A 24867-nucleotide genomic window follows, 5' to 3' on the forward strand; every position below is an offset into this window, starting at 1 on the left:
TTGTCTGCACGCTCATGAGACACAGCATGCAGGGAAAGACGAGGCTGAATCCAGCTTTTTTTTTTATCCTCTTTTCGCCCAATTTGGAATGCCCAATTCCCACTACTTAGGTTCTTATGGTGGTGCGGTTACTCGCCTCAATCCAGGTGGCGGAGGACAAGTCTCAGTTGCCTCCACTTCTGAGACAGTCAATCCACGCATCTTATCACATGGCTCGTCGGTCATGACACTGGAGACTCACAGCATGTGGAGGCTCATGCTACTCTCCACAATCCACACACAACTTACCACATGCCCCATTGAGAGCGAGAACCCCTAATCACGAACACAAGGAGGTTACCCCATATGACTCTAACATCCCTAGCAACCGGGCCAATTTGGTTGCTTAGGAGACCTGGCTGGAGTCACTCAGCACACCCTGGATTCGAACTCGCGACTCCAGGGGTTGTAGTCAGCGTCAATACTCGATGAGCTACCCAGGCCCCTTGAATCCAGCTTCTTAATCGCCTGCTTTTTATTCAGTAAAAGGATCTCAGAGCTTCAACATTACTCAATCGCTGGCGAGTGAAATGTTAATATTTACTCACCAGTGGCTAATAACAGACATAGTCGCATAGTGTGAAATTTACTCACATATGCAAGTGATTTACTCGCAATGTAGAAGGCTGTAACACGGGTAACATCCGGGGATTAAGACATATCAGACCACTCATCCGGGTATTTCAAGTCATCGTTCCTGCTTCTCAAATCACTGTGCGAACTCAAATTAATGTTTCATGTGCATTTATTTAATTATTTGGCAAGTAGTCTTGTAATAAGCTGGATAATGAGTCAGACGGACATTAATTACTAAAACACCAACAGAACTCCGACACAAACCGGAGGTGGATTTCAACTGTTCAGCGATTTATTTCTTCTCACATAATTACACAATTTCAGTGCAAATCAATATATTATGTCCATGTATTTATTTGGTTAGTAGCCATGTAATAAGCAGAATAATGCACAATCAGCCGGTTATTGCAAAATAAACTGCTTTGCATCTGGGTCCTGATCAACCTGTTTGGATTTATTTTGTGATAACCAGCTGACTGTACATTATCCCTTACTCAACGCACATACTGTACATACTGGTCTGATAAGCATTAGAGTTTCTTGTTTAACTTCACAATTTCTTTGCATCATAAAAGCAGATTCTTGTCCATTGCTGCTAGGCATGACTCCAACAAGAACCGAATACAAACAGAGTAGAATTCAATAAGAATCAAAATATTACAAGTATTGCCACACTTGTCTTTCAAAACACAGATGCCATCATCTTCTCTCATCCAACACCACGACGACACACATCCACAGTGCCCCCAGTGAACTCAAATGTTACTGTGTGATTTGGTAAGAGATTCGGAGGGAATATACAGTGTAATTCAGCACTGCTCAAGGCAATCAAATACGCAAAGGAAAATCAATTTGCGATATTCGAGTAGCATTTTTAATACACAACTCACTGGTGCAGAACGAGTACTCGATTACTCGTGCATATCCCTATTATAAACCACGTTGAAGAGAAATCAATTTATTTAATTTTGTTGTTCACAAGCCTCAACTCAAGTTCAATTTTTATTTACATAACATTTAACATTAAATCACTTAGCAGATGCTTTTATCCCAGCAGCTGTTCAGAAATCCTCCTGATTAACATATGCTCATTAACATATGACCCATCCTGATTAACAGCAGTGCACTGATGTTGGCCAGTCATAACAGAGGTCATTTACATTCAGAAATAAATGTACAAAAAAAAAAAAAGTTTGGAAAAAAGGGTAATGAAGAACTAAATTATGAAAATTTCAGTCCAGTTAATTAAAGACATATTTTAACTAAAATCTCTGCACTTGAGTTGTTAGCCATTATTAAATGCCTAATATTTGTATGAAATGCAAGTTGACATGATCATTTGCATTTATCCAATGTAAGAAAAAACATACCCCCCCCCCCCCAAGTAGACACTGACCTGTTTTCCACTGAGCTGGTAGAAAGACAGCTTCTGTCCCCAATCAGCCACTGCCAAAATATCATTGTGCTCATCCCTGAAACACACACACACACACACACACACACACAATTTGTCACTACTCTTGATTTTACTGTTAGGTCCTGCAAAGTTTGGAAATGGCTGCCACATTTAAACGCAGGAGTGAATCCTGTTATTTCTGTGTTCTGTGTGTGTATCGAGTACAGGAGAATCTCCTGAAATTGCAGTGATTGACAGCATTACCCGTACCAGATACAGTTGAAGTCAGAAGTTTACATACACCTTAAATACATTTACAAATACATTTAAACTTAATTTTCACAATTCCTGACATTTAATCGTAGAAAACATTCCCTGTCTTAGGTCAGTTAGAAACGCTATTTTAAAAATGTGAAATATCAGAATAATAGTAGAGAGAATGATTTATTTCAGTTTTTATTTCTTTCATCACATTCCCAGTGGATCAGAAGTTTACATACACTTTGTTAGTATTTGGTAGCATTGCCTTTAAATTGTTTAACTTGGGTCAGACCTTTTGGGTAGCCTTCCATAAGCTTCTCACAATAAGTTGCTGGAATTTTGGCCCATTCCTCCAGACAGAACTGGTGTAACTGAGTCAGGTTTGTAGGCCTCCTTGCTCGTACATGCTTTTCAGTTCTGCCCACAAATTTTCTTCTGATTGAGGTCATGGGTTTGTGATGGCCACTCCAATACCTTGAATTTGTTGTCCTTAAGCCATTTTGCCACAACTTTGGAGGTATGCTTGGGGTCATTGTCCATTTGGAAGACCCATTTGGACCGAGCTTTAACTTCCTGGCTGATGTCTTGAGATGTTGCTTCAATATGTCCACATAATTTTCCTTCCTCATGATGCCATCTATTTTGTGAATTGCACCAGTCCCTCCTGCAGCAAAGCACCCCACAACATGATGCTGCCACCCCCATGCTTCACAGCTGGGATGGAGTTCTTAGGCTTGCAAGCCTCACCCCTTTTCCTCCAAATATAACAATGGTCATTATGGCCAAAATGTTCAATGTGTTTCATCAGACCAGAGGACATTTCTCCAAAAAGTAAAATCTTTGTCCCCATGTGCACTTGCAAACTGTAGTCTGGCTTTTTATGGTGGTTTTGGAGCAGTGGCTTATTCCTTGCTGAGCAGTCTTTCAGGTTATGTGGATATAGGACTCGTTTTACTGTGGATATAGATACTTGTCTACCCGTTTTCTCCAGCATCTTCACAAGGTCCTTTGATGCTGTTCTGCGATTGATTTGCACATTTCACACCAAACTACGTTCATCTCTAGGAGACAGAATGCATCTTCCTAAGCGGTATGATGGCTGCGTGGTCCCATGGTGTTTATACTTGCATACTATTGTTTGGACAGATGAACGTGGTACCTTCAGGCATATGGAAATTGCTCCCAAGGAGAACCAGACTTGTGGAGGTCCACAATTTTGTTTTCTGAGGTCTTGGCTGATTTCTTTTGATTTTCCCATGATGTCAAGCAAAGAGGCACTGAGTTTGAAGGTAGGCCTTAAAATACATCCACAGGTACACCTCCAATTCAGTACACCTATTAGAAGCTAATTGGCTAACTGTCTAAAGACTTGACATAATTTTATGGAATTTTCCAAGCTGCTTAGACACAGTTAACTTAGTGTATGTAAACTTCTGACCCACTGGTATTGTGATATATTCAATTAAAAGTGAAACAATCTGTCTGTAAACAATTGTTGGAAAAATTACTCATGTCAAGTGCAAAGTAGATGTCCTAAATGACTAGCCAAAACTATAGTTTGCTAATATTAAATCTGTGGAGTGGTTAAATTATTTTTAATGACTTCAACCTAAGTGTATGTAAACTTTTGACTTCAACTGTACATGCATGACAACAGTTTCACCCAATAGCTATTTTAAAAGCATTCACTATGAAAAGAGAGTGACGACTAGTTGTTCAGTTTGGTTCTGGACACACTACATGGATTTAATGTAAATGTGGTTGACACAACCTGAATTTTTTGGCAGTGAACTTGGTTGTAGAAATTAACTAAAAAATAATTTAATTTTGTTTGTTCTTTGTGTATGCAGTTGTAATGGTCTTCTGGGCGGTTGTTTGCTGGCCCAAGCCAAAAGAGCACAAGTCTCTCTGATATTCTGCTCTCCAGATATGGCTCGGGTCCATCTTTCAATGTAAGTCTATGGGCCTTTTTTATCACCCTGTTAAATCGCCTACCAAGTGCAAGTCTTGTCACTTAGAAAATAACACACTTCTCATCAAGCTGTACAGTTTGCGGTTTCATTCATGTCTGTTCCACAAACATTGCAGGTCTTTTTAAATCTCTCACCCTCAGCACTAGCAATAGTAATTGTGATGTTTGACTAGAAAACACTACAAATTAGGCACTTCTAGGAGTAAGTTTCTACCTATGTTACCACTTAATAGATGTATCTGCACAGCAGCATCACATCTGTGTTTCACTACTGAAGCACTTCAGGTATCAGCGTGCAGAACTGAACAAGAATTACTTGAATTATTAAGTGCAACAGCTCCCCCTCGTGTTTCATGAACAAACTGCACCCCTCCAATGAATTTACTGCAGCATTGCAAATTCACAGGAGCTTGAGTTATACTACAACCTCAATTCCGAAAAAGTTGGGACAGTATAAAAAAAATGATAAAAACAAAAAGGAGTGATTTGTAAATTATAATCACCCATTGCTATACTGAAAGCACTACAACTACACATTATATGATGTTTTAACCTGTGAATTTCATTGTTTTTTTTTTTTTTTTTATGTACAGTAATTTCAAAGCAGATGATTGTAACACGTTCCAAAAAAGTTGGGACAGTTGAGTGTTTACCACTATGAAACATCACCATTTCTTCTAATAACACTTAAGCATTTGGGCACTGAAGACGCAAGTTTAAGTTTAAAAAGTGGAATTTTCCAGCATTCATCCATTATGTAGGTCTTCAGCTGCACAATTGTACGGGGTCTTCGCTGCTGTATTCTCAATTGGAGACAGGTCAGGGCTGCAGGCAGGCTAATCTAGCACACACACACTCTGTTTACACAGCCATGCACTTGTAACCTGGGCAGTATGTGGTTTGAAGTTGTCCTGCTGGAAAATGCAGGGACATCCCAGGAAAAGATGGTGCTGTATGGCAGTATATGTTGCTCCAAAATTTTTACATATCTGTCTGCATTCATGGTGTTCTCACAAATGTGCAAGTTACCCATGCCATGGGCACTGGCACACCCCTGGCCCATACAGACACTGGCTTTTGGACCTGACGCCAATAACAGCTTCTATGGTCCTTTTCCTCTTTGGCCCGGATAACACGACAGCTTTGTTTTTCAAAAACTATTTGAAATGTGGACTCTTCAGACCAAAAAACACAGTTCCACTGTTCTACTTTCCATCTCAGATGAGACCGAGACCAGAGAAGTCAGCAGCACTACTGGACAGTGCTGATGTATGGCTTCTCCTTTGCATAGTAAAGTCTTAATTTGCATCTGTGGATGCAGCGGCAAAGGGTGTTTACTGATAAAGGTTTAGTAAAGTAATGCCAAGCCCATGTTCATGATATCCATTACAGATGAATGACGGTTTGTAAGACAGTGATGTCTGAGGGATCAGAGATCACGCGCATTCAGAAGTGGTTTTCGTCTTGCCCTTTACGCACCGAGATTTTACAAGATTCCTTGAATCTTTTAACTGTATCGTGCACTGTAGAGGGTGAAATGCCCAAAATCCTTCCAATTTGTCTTTGGGGAACACTGTTCTCAAAGTGCTGGATTATTTGCTGAAGCATCTGTTGGCAAATTGACAAGTCCTGAACAATCCTTGCTCTTGGATTTTGGAGGCTGTTTTTGGAGGCTCCTTATACAGTATTCAGTACTATGACACGATTGCCTCACCATCTTTTACATCACCTTGTTATTTCAACTCGTAAAATTGTTATTAGTCTTAAATCGCCTGTCTCAACTTTTTTGGAGCACGTTGCAATCATCTGATTTGAAATTACTGTACATTTTCAAAAAACAATGAAATTCACAAGGTAAAACATTGTATAATGTGTAGTTATAGTGCTTTCAATATAGCACAAGGTGAATATAATTTACAAATCACTTTTGTTTCTATTCGCATTTTTCATACTGTCCCAACTTTTTTAGAATTGGGGTTGTATAATAACTGTTCCACGATTCGACTGTTTTCAATTTCCAGTCTCCAGTGTTTTCACTCCCCTCTGCGTATATTCTTAGCGTGTAATGTGATGTTTAAAGTATTCATTTGTAAAAATGGTCAAAATACCTGTGGCTCTATAGTCCCGATATTTCAGAGTCGAGATGACCATTTTTTATAGTGTTTTGATGGCATGAAACAATGGTCCAAACTTAGTTACGTTGATATCATTAACTACTTTGAATTGTTATGACAGCCAACAACAGCAGAAGTTGAGCCTGAAATAAATTTTTACTCCAAAAAAAACTTAAATGGTTGTTGTTCTCTGTCTGGGCAGCTTGTTTTAGTAGTTTTTACATTGTGTCTCGAGACCAGAAACAAAAAAACAGGCAATTAGAATCATCATGGTGCCGCACAGTGGTTGCTCAGGAAAACTGTGGATATTCACAGATATTTGCTGTTCCCAAAAAGTAAAGAACTTTCAGCACTGTGAATGTCTCGATTAAAGTCCTGTTTTATTTTAGCCATTGTTCACACTCTCACTAGTTTATTTAATTTGTCTATAAACAATGTCTAACAGTGTCTGTACATGCACGACTGGAGATTTCTATCATGTTTGAAGCTTTTTTTTTTTTTTTTTCTGAAAATCATGAAAATTCATGACTTTGTCTCATTTCCAGCTCAACTCAAATTCTGTATTGTGTTTAATAAAATTCTGTGCTGGAAATGACACTGATGGAAATTACATTTTTAACACTTTTCAAATAAGATGTCCACACACACACAATAAAATCATATTTTCACACTTGTGTAATTTGCCATAATACAGCTAGAGTTGAAATGACGCCCAATCAAAAATCTTCTGCATACATGTGATATTTCCCTTGATGTTTCTTTGTTTTGTCTCATATTTCATCTCAAGCATGCTCTTCACTGACACACATACACTAACTTTTGACAAAACGTTATTAGGGGCAAAATTTTAACTTGGTATGCTGGAAATGACCCCACAACTGTGGGACAGTCGTTATTTTTGAAAAATGTATAGAAATCTTTTTCACCCAATAAATATTAAAATGGTTTGTGTTTTTCACTCTTTGTTTAGAAGATCAGAGTTTTAAACATGTAATAATTTGTATTTTTACAATGAATTTTCATAGTTTAATATTCAAGTTCTGGGTCTGGGACAAGAATAAAACAGTCAAATCTATACATAAAAAAACATCTGAAAAAGTACCAAAAGTAAATGATGAAGGCCTGGTGAAATGCTTCCAAGTCAGTTTTAATGAGACCTTCATATAACAAAAAGAGAAAAAAGTTGAAATCACTTTGTTTTACTAAAAACCAACCAACAAAAATCACTGCATAATCCAGTAAATAAACAGTGGCTCAGAAGAGCATTAGAACACTTAAAGGGACAGTTCACCCAAAAATGAAAATTCTCTCATTATTTACTCACCCTCATGATATTCCAGGTGTGTATGACTTACTTTCTTCTGCAGAACACATTTGAAGAAAAATAGAAAAATATCTCAGCTCAGTAGGTCCTTAAAATGCAAGTGAATGGAGATTTTTCTTTTGAAGCTCCAGAAATCACAGACAGTCAGCATAAATGTCATCCATACGACTCCAGCATTTAAATTAATGTCTTTTAAAGTGACATGATCACTTTTGGTGCAAAAAAAGATCAATATTTAAGTACTTTTTGACTATAATCCAACGTGAGGGTAAGCTTCATGAGAGGGTAGAGTCCAAGCGGTCTCCCATGTGACGTATTCGCGTTGCCATGATACCGAAGGAATCTCACGTTCTCCTCTCGGTTGAGACATCCAGAATAAGCACACAAACGCACCATTGTGAGTAAAGAAACAGATAAATACAGATCTAAAACAAAATCAACCAAGCTTTTGTACAGTGTTCCTCCTCCTCACTTGTAAACAGCGCTGATCTACCGGCTGTGATGCACATGCATCAATTCTCGCGTGTTTCAAATGCCAATGCGATTACATCACACACAATTACCACTGCAGATCAGAAGCATAATTTAGAGTTAAAAAAGTACTTAAATATTGATATTTTTCACACCAAAAGCAATCATTTCGCTTCAGAAAATTTTTTATGGTTTATGGATGATGTTTATGCTGACTGTCTGTGATATCTGGAGCTTCAAAAGAGAAATCTTCATTCACTTGCAATTTAAGGACCTGCTGAGCTGAGATATTTTTCTAATTTTCTTCAGATGTGTACTGGTGAAGAAAGAAAGTTATACACACCTGCAATATCTTGAGGGTGAGTAAATGATGACAGAATTTGTATTTTTGGATGAACTATCCCTTTAAGTCACATTTAAAAAATAAATATATAACTGTATTTGAACATACTGAATATGCTGAACTCTACCTGTGGTTCCTCTGTTAAAACACGTGTGAACTTGAGCTGCTCTAATCTTACTTGGAAGGGTTCCAGGCGATGGACCAGATGGGTGAGGAAGAGCCGCCCGGCCGTTCGATCTTTACTTTCTCCTCTCCATTCTTGTTCCTGATGCTGACCACCCCGTTCATCATGCCAAGAGCCAAATACTGCCCGTCATTAGTCCAGCTGACATCACAATACAAGAATGCACATGAGAACACAATGAAAGTGTAACAGTGATGATGATGCTGAACGCTGTGAGATGATCAGCACTCACCCACAGCATGTGATCTTACTGCTCACTTTATGTTTGGAGACAGACTTCTGCTCTGGAGACCACAGACCTGCATGTGTCATTCCAGAATCTCAGTATACAGTGTGTCTACTTTCAGCTTTGATGCAAGACAGAATATGAGATATGAACAAGTACAGAGAATTCTTCATTCAAGGTACTTTGGCCCATTCCTCTTAAAAACTATCATGGGTATTGTTAGTCTGTCATGCAAAAACTGTTTGCTTAAGCATGACCAAAACAAATGCCACTTCTTGATAATTCTTGTGAATAAAATCAAGTTCCACACTGCTTGTCGAATATCTTGTTTCACGCTGAAACACCTCACATTATGGAAGTTAAATAGGTGTTTCATGTTGACTTTAAACAATAACTTCATACTAGGGATGCACCGTTACCAGTTTTTGTCTCCCGATCAGATTCTGATACCTGAACTTTCAGTATCAGGCGATATGGATCCCGATCCAATACCAATCAGTTAAGAATATCAAAACCTCACTTTGAGGAAGTGATTAGAGTACTCTTTTAATGTGTCAAGAAACACAAACCTCAAACTACACATTATTTCTTTACGAAATATATTTAAAAAACAAAACAATTAGATGAAAATGTGTGGCCTATTAAGAAAAACTATTGTTAACTAGTCTACTGGATAATGTAGCAGCAAAATTAACAGTAATTTCATTGAAAGTCTTCAATAGAAAAGAAGCCCGTTCTCTTTACACATTTTTTCAACTTGTATCTGGACTTAAATGGATTCAGATCACCTTTTGGTTCACTTTAGTTGCAATAGGATATCCGTCCACTTTTTAATCACACAATCATTTTTTAAAACGTAGTCATTTTATTGTAAAGCCTTTTTATTGTAATATTTTTTAATCATAATAATAATTATTATTATTATTACAAATTAATAGCATTTCATTATACAATAATAATATATTTCAGTTGTAATTTTTTTTTTCTCCCCAATTTGGAATGCCCCATTCCCAATGCGCTCTAAGTCCTCGTGGTCGCGTAGTGACACCTCAGTCCGGGTGGCAGAGGATGAATCCGTTACCTCCACATCTGAGACCGTCAATCCACACATCTTTTCACGTGGCTTGTTGAGCATGTTACCGCGGAGACGTAGCACGTGTGGAGGCTTCACGCTATTCTCCGCGGCATCCACACACAACTCACCACGCTCCCCACCGAGAGCGAGAACCACATTATAGCGACCACGAGGAGGTTACCCCAATGTGAATCTACCCTCCCTAGCAACTGGGCCAATTGGTTGCTTAGGAAGCCTGACTGGAGTCACTCAGCATGCCCTGGATGCAAACTTGCGACTCCAGGGGTGGTAATCAGCGTCTTTACTTGCTGAGCTACCCAGGCCCCTCAGTTGTAATTTCTTAACTGTAAAAGCTTCTGGCTTTTATTTTGCCAGAACACTGCAGGAAGACTTGTGTGTTTGTTTGTAGGCTAGTTCACAGCAGTTGAATTCACTTCTCATTCAAAATCTGGTCAAATGCTTCTCCGGTGCCGTTCTCAAAGGATGTTACAAGCGAACTGAAATATCGAGCATCAGCATCTGAGATGGAGTTTGTTTAGTGCTCACATAATAGTCATTGCCCTGAAAGCTAAAAATAGCAGCACATCATGGGCCCCACGTTTGCTGTGTGTGTCAGCAGAGCAGTGCTCATTCAGTGTAGCATGCTGCTCAAGCAGACTATATATTTACTTAAACATTCCTTTGAGATTCACAAAACTATCAAAGATCTTCTAGAGACTTTGAATAAAAGTCATGAGTCATATGGACTACCTTAATGGTGCTTTAATGGTTCTTTTATGTCATTTGTCATTATGGATCAGGCTCGTAGGACCAATTTCCGATCTGGTTTAAAATGTCAGTATCGGATCATCGCTACTTCATACCCACATAGACACACACTCACCAAAGTCTCCAGAGGAGCATGAAGCCAGCTGGTGTGTGACGGGGTTGTAAGCGACACACTGGATTGAATCATTGTGACTGAAATACACAATTCACACATTTAAATACAACTGTAAATATCATAAAAGCAAAACTGTAAAATATATATTTACACTGGCATCCAAAAGTTTGGAATAATGCACAGATTTTGCTGTTTCAGAAGGAAATTGGTACTTTAATTCACCAAAGTGGCATTCAGCTGAACACAAAGTATAGTCAGGACATTACTGATGTAAAAAACAGCACGAAATTGCTAATTTGGTGCTAGAAAATCACTTGCCATTATATCAAAACACAGCTGAAAGCTATTTGATTTTTTAAATGAAGCTTAACATTGTCTTTGTTTTCGAGTTGCCACAGTATGCAATAGACTGGCATGTCTTAAGGTCAATATTAGGCCAAAAATGGCAAAAAAGAAACCGCTTTCTCTAGAAACTCATCAGTCAATCATTGTTTTGAGGAATGAAGGCTATACAATGCTTGAAAAAAACTGAAGATTTCATACAAAGGTGTACACTACAGTCTTCAAAGACAAAGGACAACTGGCTCTAACAAGGACAGAAAGAGATGTGGAAGGCCAGATGTACAACTAAACAAGATGATAAGTACATCAGAGTCTCTAGTTTGAGAAATACAGTGCATCCAGAAGTATTCACAGCGCTTCACTTTTTCCACATTTTGTTATGTTACAGCCTTATTCCAAAATGGATTAAATTCATTATTTTCCTCGAAATTCTACAAACAATACCCCATAATGACAACGTGAAAGAAGTTTGTTTGAAATCTTTGCAAATTTATAAAAAAAAAAAAAAAACAAAATCACATGTACATAAGTATTCACAGCCTTTGCCATGACACTCAAAATTGAGCTCAGGTACATCCTGTTTCCACTGATCATCCTTGAGCTGTTTCTACAACTTGATTTACCTGTGGTAAATTCAGTTGATTGGACATGATTTGGAAAGGCACACACCTGTCTATATAAGGTTCCACAGTTAACAGTGCATGTCAGAGCACAAACCAAGCCATAAAGTCCAAGGAATTGTCTGTAGACCTCCGAGACAGGATTGTATCGAAGCACAGATCTGGGGAAGGGTACAGAAAAATTTCTGCAGCATTGAAGGTCCCAATGAGCACAGTGGCCTCCATCATCCGTAAATGGAAGAAGTTTGGAACCACCAGGACTCTTCCTAGAGCTGGCCGCCTGGCCAAACTGAGCGATCGGGGGAGAAGCGCCTTAGTCAGGGAGGTGACCAAGAACCCGATGGTCACTCTGACAGAGCTCCAGCATTTCTCTGTGGAGAGAGGAGTACCTTCCAGAAGAACAATCATCTGTGCAGCACTCCACCAATCAGGCCTGTATGGTAGAGTGGCCAAATGGAAGCCACTCCTCAGTAAAAGGCACATGACAGCCCGCCTGGAGTTTGCCAAAAGGCACCTGAAGGACTCTCAGACCATGAGAAACAAAGATTGAACTCTTTGGCCTGAATGGCAAGCGTCATGTCTGGAGGAAACCAGGCACCGCTCATCACCTGGCCAATACCAACCCTACAGTGAAGCATGGTGGTGGCAGCATCATGCTGTGGGGATGTTTTTCAGCAGCAGGAACTGGGAGACTAGTCAGGATCGAGGGAAAGATGAACGCAGCAAAGTACAGAGACATCCTTGATGAAAACCTGCGTTCTGGACCTCAGACTGGGGCGAAGGTTCATCTTCCAACAGGACAACGACCCTAAGCACACAGCCAAGATAACAAAGGAGTGGCTCCGGGACAACTCTGTGAATGTCCTTGAGTGGCCCATCCAGAGCCCAGACTTGAACCCGATTGAACATCTCTGGAGAGATCTGAAAATGGCTGTGCACCAACGCTCCCCATCCAACCTGACGGAGCTTGAGAGGCCCTGCAAAGAAGAATGGGAGAATCTGCCCAAAAATAGGTGTGCCAAGCTTGTAGCATCATACTCAAAAAGACTTGAGGCTGTAATTGGTACCAAAGGTGCTTCAACAAAGTATTGAGCAAAGGCTGTGAATACTTATGTACGTGATTTTTTTTTTCATTTTTTGTTTTTAATACATTTGCAAAGATTTCAAACAAACTTCTTTCACTTGTCATTATGGGGTATTGTTTGTAGAATTTTGAGGAAAATAATGAATTTAATCAATTTTGGAATAAGGCTGTAACATAACAAAATGTGGAAAAAGTGAAGCACTGTGAATACTTTCCGGATGCACTGTAGACGCCTCACATGTCCTCAGCTGACAGCTTCATTGAATTCTACCCACTCAACACCAGTTTCATGTACAACAGTAAAGAGAAGACTCAGGGTGCAGGCCTTATGGGAAGAATTGCAAAGAAAAAGCCACTTTTGAAACAGAAAAACAAAAAGAAAAAGGTTAGAGTGGGCAAAGAAACACAAACATTGGACAACAGATAATTGGAAAAGAGTGTTATGGATCTTAACCCCATTGAGCTTTTGTGGGATAAGCTAGACTGTAAGGTGCGTGAGAAGTGCTCGACAAGACAGCCACATCTATGTCAAGTTCTACGGGAAGTGTGGGGTGAAATGTCACCTGAGTATCTGGACAAACTGACAGCTAGAATGCCAAGGATCTGCAAAGCTGTCATTGCTGCACGTGGAGGATTTTTTGATGAGAACTTTGTAGTTTAAGAAGTTATTTTTTTCAAATTGTAATAGTAATTTTTCATGTTATTAATGTCCTGACTATACAATGTGATCAGTTGAATGGCACTTTGGTGAATAAAAGTACCAATTTCTTTCCATAAGAGCAAAATCTGTACATTATTCCAAACTTTTGGCCACCAGTGTATACAGTATATTGTAAACAATTTACTTAGAAATATAAAAGTGGGGGAACCTCATGAAACCTAACAAGAACTTGTCTGCAATATATATTTTAGCTTTTAATCAAGAGAAAGAAATAAGTAATCATGCTTTGGTTAAAGAAAATGAAGACTATTTTAAGAAACCATTAAGATTTTTTCCATTGTGACAAATTATAATTTTTTTCATGATAATTATGTATATTTTCAACGGAGCCCCTTAAGTGATCTTTGTGGGAAAGATAATCCCGAGATTTATTTGCGCACAAGAGACTTTCCCACATATGTGTGAGTGCATGTATATAAAAAAGGCTTGTACATTTTAGCCAACAGTCACGCTAGGAAAAGCAATTCCTGTTCAATTTAGAATGAAAATTAAGACTTAGGCCAGTTTCTTGTGTGCTTCAATTTTAATTAATTCTGTATATCCTGCCATTTGATTTTAACAATGTAGCCTACAGGGGGGTCTGGGTAGCTCAGCGAGTAAAGACGCTGACTACCACACCTGGAGTCATGAGTTCGAACCCAGGGCATGCTGAGTGAATCCAGCCAGGTCTCCTAAGCAACCAAATTGGCCCGGTTGCTAGGGAGGGTAGAGTCACATGGGGTAACCTCCTCGTGGTCACTATAATGTGGTTCTCGCTCTCGGTGGGGTGTGTGGTCAGTTGTGCATGGATGCCGCGGAGAATAGCATGAAGCCTCCACACACACTACGTCTCCGCCGTAACGTGCTCAAGTCACATAAGATGTGCAGATTGACGGTCTCAGACGCGGAGGCAACTGAGATTCGTCCTCCGCCACCCAGATTGAGATGAGTCACTACGCCACCATGAGGACTTAAGAGTGCATTGGGAATTTGGCATTCCAAATTGGGGAGAAAAGGGGTTAAAATAAAACAAAAAAATGTAACCTACTGTAATGCAGCAAACACATGGTCAGATCTGAGTAGCCATGTTTGTTAACACTGTCAGATGATGCCAGCAGTAAATTGTGTCACTGACTAATAAAATGACTGATTTTGTTTTAAATCAATTACGGTTTTCACATTGCATTTGACAATTATAAAACAGCTTACATATCTGTGTATAATGTATACAGGGATTAGGTTTTGAATTGTTTTGTTGTTTAATTTTCATTTCATACTGTTAATTTATCGTCTCGTTTTGGTTTAATGCAGGGGTGTCCAAATGGTGCCCAGCTTCATCCAAAAGAATGATGTGTTTGTTATAGGATTGGTATCGGGTTAGTTTACTTTGCTCATGAATTCGTTCTCGATAAAATGTCCCGATACCATACATTGTAGGCTACAACTGAATGAGTAGAGTTGCCATTGTGCCGCACAGATTTTATTAAACGCACACAAGTCGAGTACACTCTCCTAGAATGTCTTCTGCAATGCTGGGAAGTTTAATTAAATGATTTGGTTCATTCTGCTGTTTCATTGACTTCTCTGCACCATTTGAGAGTTAGGACATAAGAGAAAGCATTCAAAACACTCGCAAATCTCTGCTTGTACTGCTTGCGCTCAACTCGCACTTGCTTTACCAAATAAAAGGGAGCGCAATCATTTTGATCAAATAAAAATTGAAATTGTAACCCAAGTAACAACAAAACAGAAACTATGATTGACTTACTGATAAATAAACAGTAATTCCTAGAATCACGTCATAGCAGGAAAATGTAACTTATTCTGATTATTGTTATGCGTCATACCCAAAATTGCTCGTGCTTTGCAGTAAAACTGAATGGATGTCAAAAAATAAAAATGCAAAATCCAAGGGCATTCAAAGTTACAAGCTCTTAACTCTTAGAATTCACTTTTCCATAAAGGGGTGAATTATTGGCCACTGGATTTAATTTTCAGGGGCATTTATTTATTTTTATGAGGGACATTTTTATAAATAATGTACAGTGTCATTCTTTTATTCTTTATTAAAACCTTTTATGTGATAGTCCATAATGCTACTGTTAAAGTAGATTAAGAACGATCTCAGATGGTAAAAATAAAAACATTGAAACCAGGCCATTTTTTTACCCCAACATTTTTGAACTAGGGTATTTTTTGTCTCTTTTGGTGCCATTTTTTTTTTTGGTGCCAGGTTTAATGCATTTTTTACCTCAGGATTACCATGAATCCATATAAATGGCCACATACAAGGATTATCATAAGTTCTCATAAATGGGCACCATACAATGTATGCAAGTATAGCCTATTATCCTTTTTGGCCAAGTTGAAAACGTATCTATCAATTAATGCACACCCATGCACTCATGTTCTCCTTGAGATGGCGCTGATGCAAAAGGAAACCAGTTATTCATACACCGGAAATTGTAAAGCGTGAGCACACAAACGTTTTCTCGTGCACATGGGAATGTTTTTTTGGGATTTTTTTTTCTCCACAAAAGGTCACTTAAGGGGCTCCATAATTTTCTCCCAAATACAATGCACAAAATGTATTGTCAATACTATAATGCAAAACAAATAAAGATTTTAAATTGTAAAGTATCTACACATCCTAATTGCATTTGTTGTGCTGCCTTTAATTTATGCTGATTTAAAAATAATCATTGTATTAAGTAAAATATACCATATTTAAGTTATGACAATTTGATGAGCATCATCACTGAGAACAAAAAACTCCAAATGTTTTTTTTTTTTTTTTTTTACATACAGACGCATTGCAGTAATGACAATTTTAGGAAGGAAATCTGCTTAATTGTCATGAAAACAATGTGACAGTGTACCAAGTCTTAAAGGGATAGTTCACCCAATAATGAAAATTCTCATGATTTACTTACCTTTAAGCCATCCCAGATGTGTATGTCTTTCCTTCTTCAGCAGAACTTAAGTGAAGAATTTTATAAGCACATTTCAACTCCATTTGTCCATACAATGCATGTAAACAGGTGCCATCCGGCTGCTGGCTATTTGACGGTCTAAAAGTCATATTTAGGCAGCATAAAATAATCCACACCACTCCAGTTGATCAATGAATGTCTTCTGAACAAATCGATAGGTTTGTGTAAGAAACAAATCAATAATTAAATGTTTTTAACTTTAAATTGTTGCTTCCGGTCAGTGCTGTATTTCTGTTTGAAACGAACTAACTCTCGCATGACGTTCGTTGATCAGTTGTATATAAAGCGCACACTTTCGACTTCTCGCTGGAACGCGCCATAGCGCTTACATCCTGCCAGCAGTCGATGCATCAGTGAAGCAATTTTTTTTTTACACCAACCTATCGGTTTGCTACAAAGACATTAAGTGATCAAATGGAGTCGCGTGGAGTTCTTTTATGCTGCCTAAATATGACTTTTCGACCGTCAAATAGCCAGCAGCCTGATGGCACCCGTTTACTTATGTAGGGCTTTACTGGTTGCTTAGATCAGTGTTAATAATGAATAATTAAATAAAATAATTGAATCTAACTCATTAAAACCTCATACGGGGCTCCAGTAAACGTAGTGCACTACGTTTAGGAGCGGGTTTGGTTATTAGCAATAATTAATAATTATCAAAGACAATTATTAATTATTAAAATCAATAGAACATTGATAAGAATCAATGTTAGCTTTTTCTAATCCTTTAAATCAACAATTATCAAAGATATTCGTTAATTGTTAACATCGATGAAACATTAATTAAAATTAACACTAGCTTATTGATCATTCAAATTCAACAATCATCAAAGATAATTATCAATTATCAAAAATCAATAGAATATTAATAAGGATTAACATTGACGGGCACCACCCTGGAATCAGGGACTAATAACCAGATAGTAAAACAGTCTCAATATTAGATTGTTTTCTTAGGAAAATCGACATCCGAAGAATATCGATTTTCAGGGAAAAAACAATGAATAAAGGCTTGAATCCGAGCACTGACATCCCGTCAGCATGACACAGGCGTATGCAAAACAAACCAAAACACTTCTCTTTGTAATATAAACAAAGTTTATTTATGCAGTAATATCAATTAATAATTAATACAATGCAGTCAATAAACTTACAACTACAAACTAAACAGTGATATGATTAGATATGGAAATCAAAATAATCCTATAACACGAGGGAGGGTGTGTGTGTGTGTGTGTGTAAGGAGGGACGCGCACAAAATGGCGGATGTGACTCTCGTGGAGAGTATGTCACGCGAGACTTCCGGCCAGGGAATATGACCGCGAACGGGGGCGGAGAGAAACCAGTCAATGGCGTCTACCAGTTACCGTGTGTATCCGCTTGTACGATAGCTTAGGGACAAAGCTAAGCTTTAGCACGAAGCTATCTACGAGCCAAAAATGTGTGCCAGAATGTTTGTGAGGGGTCGCACGCACGTGTGTGTGTGTGTGTGTGTGTGTGTGTGTGGTTAGTACGAGAGAGAGAGAGAGAGAGAGAATAAAGTGACTGCCCCAAAGCCGATTTCGCGATCGTGGGAGAGAAAGCAGCTGTTAGTTTATCACTCAGAGATGCGGTGGACGGCTCGTAAACAGTCCCGCGTTCTTTGATTCCTTTAATGGATAAACTCAGTTTGCCGGTCTCACCCGCGATGGCGGAAATGCACAGCAGTCCAATGAGGTTGGACCATAATACAGCAAATCAAATTTGTGATAATTAATACCCTGAGCATTAATAATGAGTGGACATGGCGGTCCGTAAACTGTACAAGCAAAAACCTTGAAACACAAGAATAACACACTATAATATTCCATCTCTGCCCAGACGTAAACCTCTTACTTGAATCGCATGAGGATGCAGAATGTGTGTTCATCCGTCCTTTAACTCAAACTCGGTTCCTCGAGGCTCGGGTGATGACGGGAGGCCGTTTCCTCGCTCTGTCGGTGGGTGGTACGGCTGTTGATTCTCGGCGGGCTGGCGGAGAAATCAGAAATGTAGACTTGAAGATGGAAGAAAAATCTTTTCTCTCTTCACTTCTGCAGGCAAACGGATGAAGATGCGGATTGCTCAGCGGTCTCCTTCGGATCCGTTAGAGTGTTTGGTGGAACACAGAGTAATCTCAACTCATCCAGCGAGATGGAGATTGTATGGCCACAGTTTCAAGTCGGACGTTACTTCCTTGTGCCACGAGGCTACACCTGAGAGCAGCGATGAGCTGCGTCTATACATGGCGAACAAAGTTGCTGGAAGCAAATCCAGGAAGCATTTCAGAGGTATTTCTACTCCTGCTGATGTCATGGTTGAGGTGTGTTCTGTTGTGTGCCTCATCCAATAGGAGTTGAGAGTTCGATCCTTTAGTGAGCAAGGCTTCATGGGATTTGTAGTCTGTTTTGGACTCCCTTTGTTTGATTTTGGCGTGATTTTTATCAGTAAGATTTATGACTGTTTGTGGGCCTCAGTCAGGTTTTACGACTGTGTTAGGCCTGCCTTTGTCTTCTATCTGAATACATAAGGCCCAACACTTACATTATAAGGATCTACAGAGCTTCAACATTTTTCTAATGTGTTTTGCTGAAGAAAGACAGTCATACACATTTGGGATGGTATAAGGTTGCGTGAATGAGAATTTTCATTTTTGGGTTTACTAACCCTTTAATGGCTATGAAAATCGGCTTACATTTTCATTATGCTACATACAGTATAATTCCATATTTGTTTCTTTTGATATAAGGGTGGACATGTTTTTGTGAGATTCACCCAAATTATGAAACAAAAGTATTAAAGGGATAGTTCACCCAAAAATGAAAATTCCCTCATCATTTACTCCCTGGGGCCTTTACCATAATGCTTGTTGAACAAACTAGGGTAACAGGATCGGTTTTGAGTTGACAAAACTAAACCAATTCAATCAGTATGGTTGGGAATCGAGAACCAGTTCAATTCTTTAAGAAATACAGGAACCGTATGATTTTCATTACTTTCGGTTCCATTAACAATGTGAATGGAACACCATACTAAAATACTCTCACAGTGTTTCCAGCAGCACATTTCTGCAGCAGTGCAAAACACACAGTGCTACCAAACCACAAAATTATGATTTTTACTACCATTGCTTTTGTTTTCCCTTTATTATTAATATGGCTTCACTATGAATATCATGGTTAAAATTTGGTTACTGTATTAAACTACTATGGAGATGAACACTGGTAAAGGCTGACCTACTTTCATGGCACCTAAAACCCAGGATTGGCGCAAATTAAACTAAAACTTACATGGGAAGCCACCGAAGCCAGCTACATGGTACAGGCCTCAGAACTTTCTTCTGCAGAACTCAAATGAAGGTTTTTAGAAGAATATTTCAGCTCTGTATGTCCATACAATACAAGTGAATGGTGATCAGAACTTTAAAGCTCCAAAAAAGCTCTTTATCAATTTCCAATTTCACTTTCACATTCTTCTTGTGTTTTTGGCAATTCACATTCTTTGTGCATATCACCACCTACTGGGCAGGGAGGAGAATTTATAGTAAAAAAAAAGGACTTAAATATTGATCTGTTTCTCACCCACACCTATCACATCACTTCTGAAGACATGGATTATACCACTGGAGTCTTTTGGATTATTTTTATGCTGATTTGTGCTTTTTTGGAGCATTAACATTTTGGTCACCATTCACTTGCATTGTGAGGACCTACAGAGCTGAGATATTCTTCCAAAAATCTTCATTTGTGTTATACAGAACAAAGTCATACACATCCGGGATGGCATGAGGGTGAGTAAATGAGAGAATTTTCATTTTTGGGCGAAGTATTCCTTTAACACTAGTTTCAAAACGGCACGACTGAATTCAGTCAAAATCTTGAAGAAAAATTCAACTCTAACAACAAACAAAACAGCCCATTAATAGAAATACAGTTCAAAATCCTGCAAACAAATCATTTAAATACAAAATGCAGTAAAAATCAGTTGTTTTTATACAACTCACGTGTATTTCAGGATCCCCTCGAGTTTCGACGTCCAGATGATAATGCTTTTATCTGCTGACCCGGACGCAAAGCGCTTGCCTACAGAACAGAACATGACGCTCATACAGAGGACAGGTTACATGATGAATCAAGAATCATACAATCATACAGACGCGTATGATATCATTACCATCTTTAGCATAAGCCACACAATACACAGTGTCTTTATGTCCCTTCAGTGGCTGTATGAGTGTGCCATCAGCTGTGTCATACACCTGAAACACACGTTACAATAACTCAAACACAACAACATGCAAGCTAATTCAGTTAACATGCCTATAAATGTACAGTGTTTTTTTCCTGAAAAGTAATGGATAATGTAGTCTTATTGAGTGCATTGGGATGAAATACTCTTCTGTGAAATACTCGCCACGTCTTAATGAACATTCATTTGTATCAGAATTCTAGATTTGTACTCAACTGTGTGTGACAAACGTTACACATTGGCTCAGTATCTAGACAGCATTTTAGGTCGAGTCAGCACTTTTTTGGTATCTTAGGTCTGGTTAGGAACATGCATATGTTATGCATGTATGCATATGTGGTTGACTTGGAACATACAATGTTGAAATAGTGTACTGCACGTCTGATGCCCAAAAACACGCTTTCTCGGTAGGCAGCTCACTAGGTTTAGAGACACAGTGAAATGATAAAAGATGGTAAAGTACCAGAAGTCTGTTTCCAGCTGCCACTATGAGCTGAGTGCCGTCCGGCTTGAAGGCGAGATCATAAATGCTGGAAGACACACACAGTACACCTGTTTTAACACAGCATGATCAATCACATGATCACAATAGCTCGTTATTTTAGAGGTAATCCCATGCATTCCCATTACAATATAAAAGCTCTAGAATAACGACGAACGCCTTGTTTCTGTATGAACTATATCTTGTGAAAAGTGTGCAAAGAATAAATGTGAAGAAACAACACAAATCCAACATAAATCACATGTAACAATCAGGCTAACGCACTCGAAGCGTATCCTGTTTACATAGCAACGGTTGCTAGCCACAACCGTACTGCTGTACAACTAATGTTCAGCGCAAAACTAAAACAGCTTACCATTGTTCAACCTTATCGCGGTCGTGTACTTTATCTATCCATGTGGGAACAGCTCTCATTGTTAATAAATGACTGTCCTGTATGAAATCCTCATGAATTCAACAGGTCAACACAGAGCGACTGACACTACAGCGAAACAAAACACAACCGGCCACAGAAGGATCCGTTTTCTTAATAAAAGTCCCCTTCCGAAAAGATTCAGATTTATGATTATGCACATCCTTAATCAGCATTCTGATAATTATTATTATTAAACAAGTTAAATGCCATATTCCGATTTATAATATAGTTAGGTCCTGTTTACATAAGTCGTTTAGGACATTTACTTTGTGCATGACACGATTGTTTACAGACAGATTGTTTCACTTTTAATTGAATATATCACAATGCCAGTGGGTCAGAAGTTTACATACACTTCTGTGCCTTTAAACAGCTTGGAAAATTCCAGAAAATGATGTCAAGCCTTTAGACAATTAGCCAATTAGCTTCTGATAGGAGGTGTACTGAATTGGAGGTGTACCTGTGGATGTAATTTAAGGCCTGCCTTCAAACTCAGTGCCTTTTTGCTTGACATCATGGGAAAATCAAAAGAAATCAGCCAAGACCTCAGAAAAAAAAAAACTGTGGACCTCAACAAGTCTGGTTCTCCTTGGGAGCAATTTCCATATGCCTGAAGTTACCGCGTTCATCTGTACAAACAATAGTACGCAAGTATAAACACCATGGGACCACGCAGCCATCATACCGCTCAGGAAGGAGACACATTCTGTCTCCTAAAGATGAACGTAGTTTGGTGCGAAAAGTGCAAATCAATCCTAGAACAACAGCAAAGGACCTTGTGAAGTTGCTGGAGGAAACAGGTAGACAAGTATCTATATCCACAGTAAAACGAGTCCTATATCGACATAACCTGAAAGGCTGCTCAGCAAGGAAGAAGCCACTGCTCCAAAACTGCCATAAAAAGCCAGACTACAGTTTGCAAGTGCATGTGGGGACAAAGATTTTACTTTTAGGAGAAGTGTCCTCTGGTCTGATGAAATAAATATTGAACTGCTTGGTCATAATGACCACTGATATGTTTGGAGGAAAAAGTGTGAGGCTTGCAAGCCGAAGAACACCATCCCAACTGTGAAGCATGGGGGTGGCAGCATCATGTTGTGGGGGTGCTTTGCTGCAGGAGGGACTGGTGCACTTCACAAAATAGATGGCATCATGAGGAAGGAAAATTATGTAGATATATTGAAGCAACATCAAGACATCAGCCAGGAAGTTAAAGCTCATCGCAAATGGGTCTTCCAAATAGACAATGACCCCAAGCATACCTCCAAAGTTGTGGCAAAATGGCTTAAGGACAACAAAGTCAAGGTATTGGAGTGGCCATCACAAAGCCCTGACCTCAATCCGATAGAAAATTTGTGCGCAGAACTGAAAAGCATGTGTGAGCAAGGAGGCCTACAAACCTGACTCCGTTACACCAGTTCTGTCTGGAGGAATGGGCCAAAATTCCAGCAACTTATTGTGAGAAGCTTGTGGAAGGCTACCCAAAAGGTCTGACCCAAGTTAAACAATTTAAAGGCAATGCTACCAAATACTAACAAAGTGTATGTAAACTTCTGATCCACTGGGAATGTGATGAAAGCAATAAATAACAACTGAAATAAATCATTCTCTTTACTATTATCTTAAAATAGTGATCCTAACTGACCCAAGAAAGGCAATGTTTTTTTTATATATAATTAAATATGGAATTGTAAAAATCTGAGTTTAAATGTATTTGGCTAAGGTGTAAGTAAACTTCTGACTTCAACTGTATAAGCAGCCACTTAGGGCCCCCAAGCTACCAGGGGGCCACACAAAGCAAGGTTGTTTTTTTATTTAAATTCTTTTAAATACACAAAGCTCCTAGTAAGACTTAGGTTCAGTTAGACAATTCGCTCCAAGTAGGATTTCGCATGGGCCCCCATATGCTCAGAAACAGCACTGGGGCCACTGTATATTTATATATTTTTCACCTATACACTCTCTGCTTTGCATTTTTTGTGGCTTACAGACAATAAAAACAGAGGTAGGGGTCCGAGATAGTGGAGGAATTGGCGAGTTGACAGAACTTGGCGGTATAGTCCAGGAGAGGAAGGTCTTGTTTAAATAAAACCATAAATAAACCGGTAAACTCCATTATTTATGTGGGTCTGGACGAGTGGGAGAGGATTAGAGGGATCGCTGGAGTAGAGGAGGACGTTGGGAGGAACCGGTAAGTAAATCTGTATTTCTTTGTTGTGGGTCAGTCCTTCTGTAACATTGGTGTCTAGGAGTGGAAGAGAGGAGACGCAGGAATGGAATCTTTAAATCCTTTAATTATAATTGTTGGAGTAGAACATTCGCTGGAGTGGAAACAAACTATCAAACATAACACTTCAGTAAATCTTAACGGCTAAACTTAACTCAGCGTAACACTTCTCAACATAACACTTCAAGGACTGACAAATGATGAAGAAAACTAGAGGGTATTTATACACCAAACTAAATGAGGGAATGGAATACAGGTGAGAGTAATAAGGAATAGATGGAAGTGATTAGGGCAGTGAACTATGGGAAATGCAGTCCAATGGAAAACTTCAAAATAAGAGTCCTTGAAGAAAATGAAGAAAATGAGGGAGACAGACTGTGACAATGGTAGCGCAACCAATTTCAATTATTCTAATACTAAGAACATTTTCCAAATTACCAAAAGTACCAAATTAGCACTTTATAATGCTTTTGTAAGGAATAGGTGACACAGTATACATGTTTGTCATCACTTTTCACTTATTTCAAACCATAATAATAATTAATGATTTTGGCAGTATTTCTGATCAATTTAATGCATCCTTGATGAAAGGAAGCATCAATTTCTTTCAAGAACAAAAATGTCTTTGTGTTCTAAAAATGGAATCGTATATACTATTATATCATATAATTTTCATAAAGTAATTTGTAACGTAATTACTTTTTTCGTTTTTCGTCAAACGACTTTTTTACTCCTACTTGAGTCATAATATTTCTCAGTACTTCTACTTGTACTCAAGTGAATGAATTCTTCAGTAGCAGTACTTTTACTTAAGTAAAAAAAAAATCAGTACTATTTCCAACACTGCTTGTCAG

At 38.7% G+C, this 24867-nt stretch overlaps 1 protein-coding gene across 2 annotated transcripts in view; it reads right to left on the reverse strand.

The window, feature by feature from the left end:
* Positions 1–21864, reverse strand: part of LOC127424007 (intraflagellar transport protein 122 homolog) — a 98432-nt gene extending 76568 nt beyond the window's left edge. For both annotated transcript variants that reach the window (XM_051668760.1, XM_051668759.1), the window contains exons 1-8: positions 21727–21864; positions 21333–21399; positions 20795–20879; positions 20625–20703; positions 10865–10941; positions 8913–8979; positions 8675–8821; positions 2012–2087 (exon numbers count right to left, since the gene is read on the reverse strand). In XM_051668760.1, coding sequence (XP_051524720.1) covers positions 2012–2087; positions 8675–8821; positions 8913–8979; positions 10865–10941; positions 20625–20703; positions 20795–20879; positions 21333–21399; positions 21727–21785 — 657 coding nt within the window. In that variant the 5' untranslated portion in view covers positions 21786–21864. The remainder of the gene's footprint in view (positions 1–2011; positions 2088–8674; positions 8822–8912; positions 8980–10864; positions 10942–20624; positions 20704–20794; positions 20880–21332; positions 21400–21726) is intronic.
* Positions 21865–24867: the final 3003 nt, after the last annotated feature.

Source organism: Myxocyprinus asiaticus, chromosome 33, assembly GCF_019703515.2.
Source record: "Myxocyprinus asiaticus isolate MX2 ecotype Aquarium Trade chromosome 33, UBuf_Myxa_2, whole genome shotgun sequence".
Lineage (NCBI taxonomy): Eukaryota > Metazoa > Chordata > Actinopteri > Cypriniformes > Catostomidae > Myxocyprinus > Myxocyprinus asiaticus.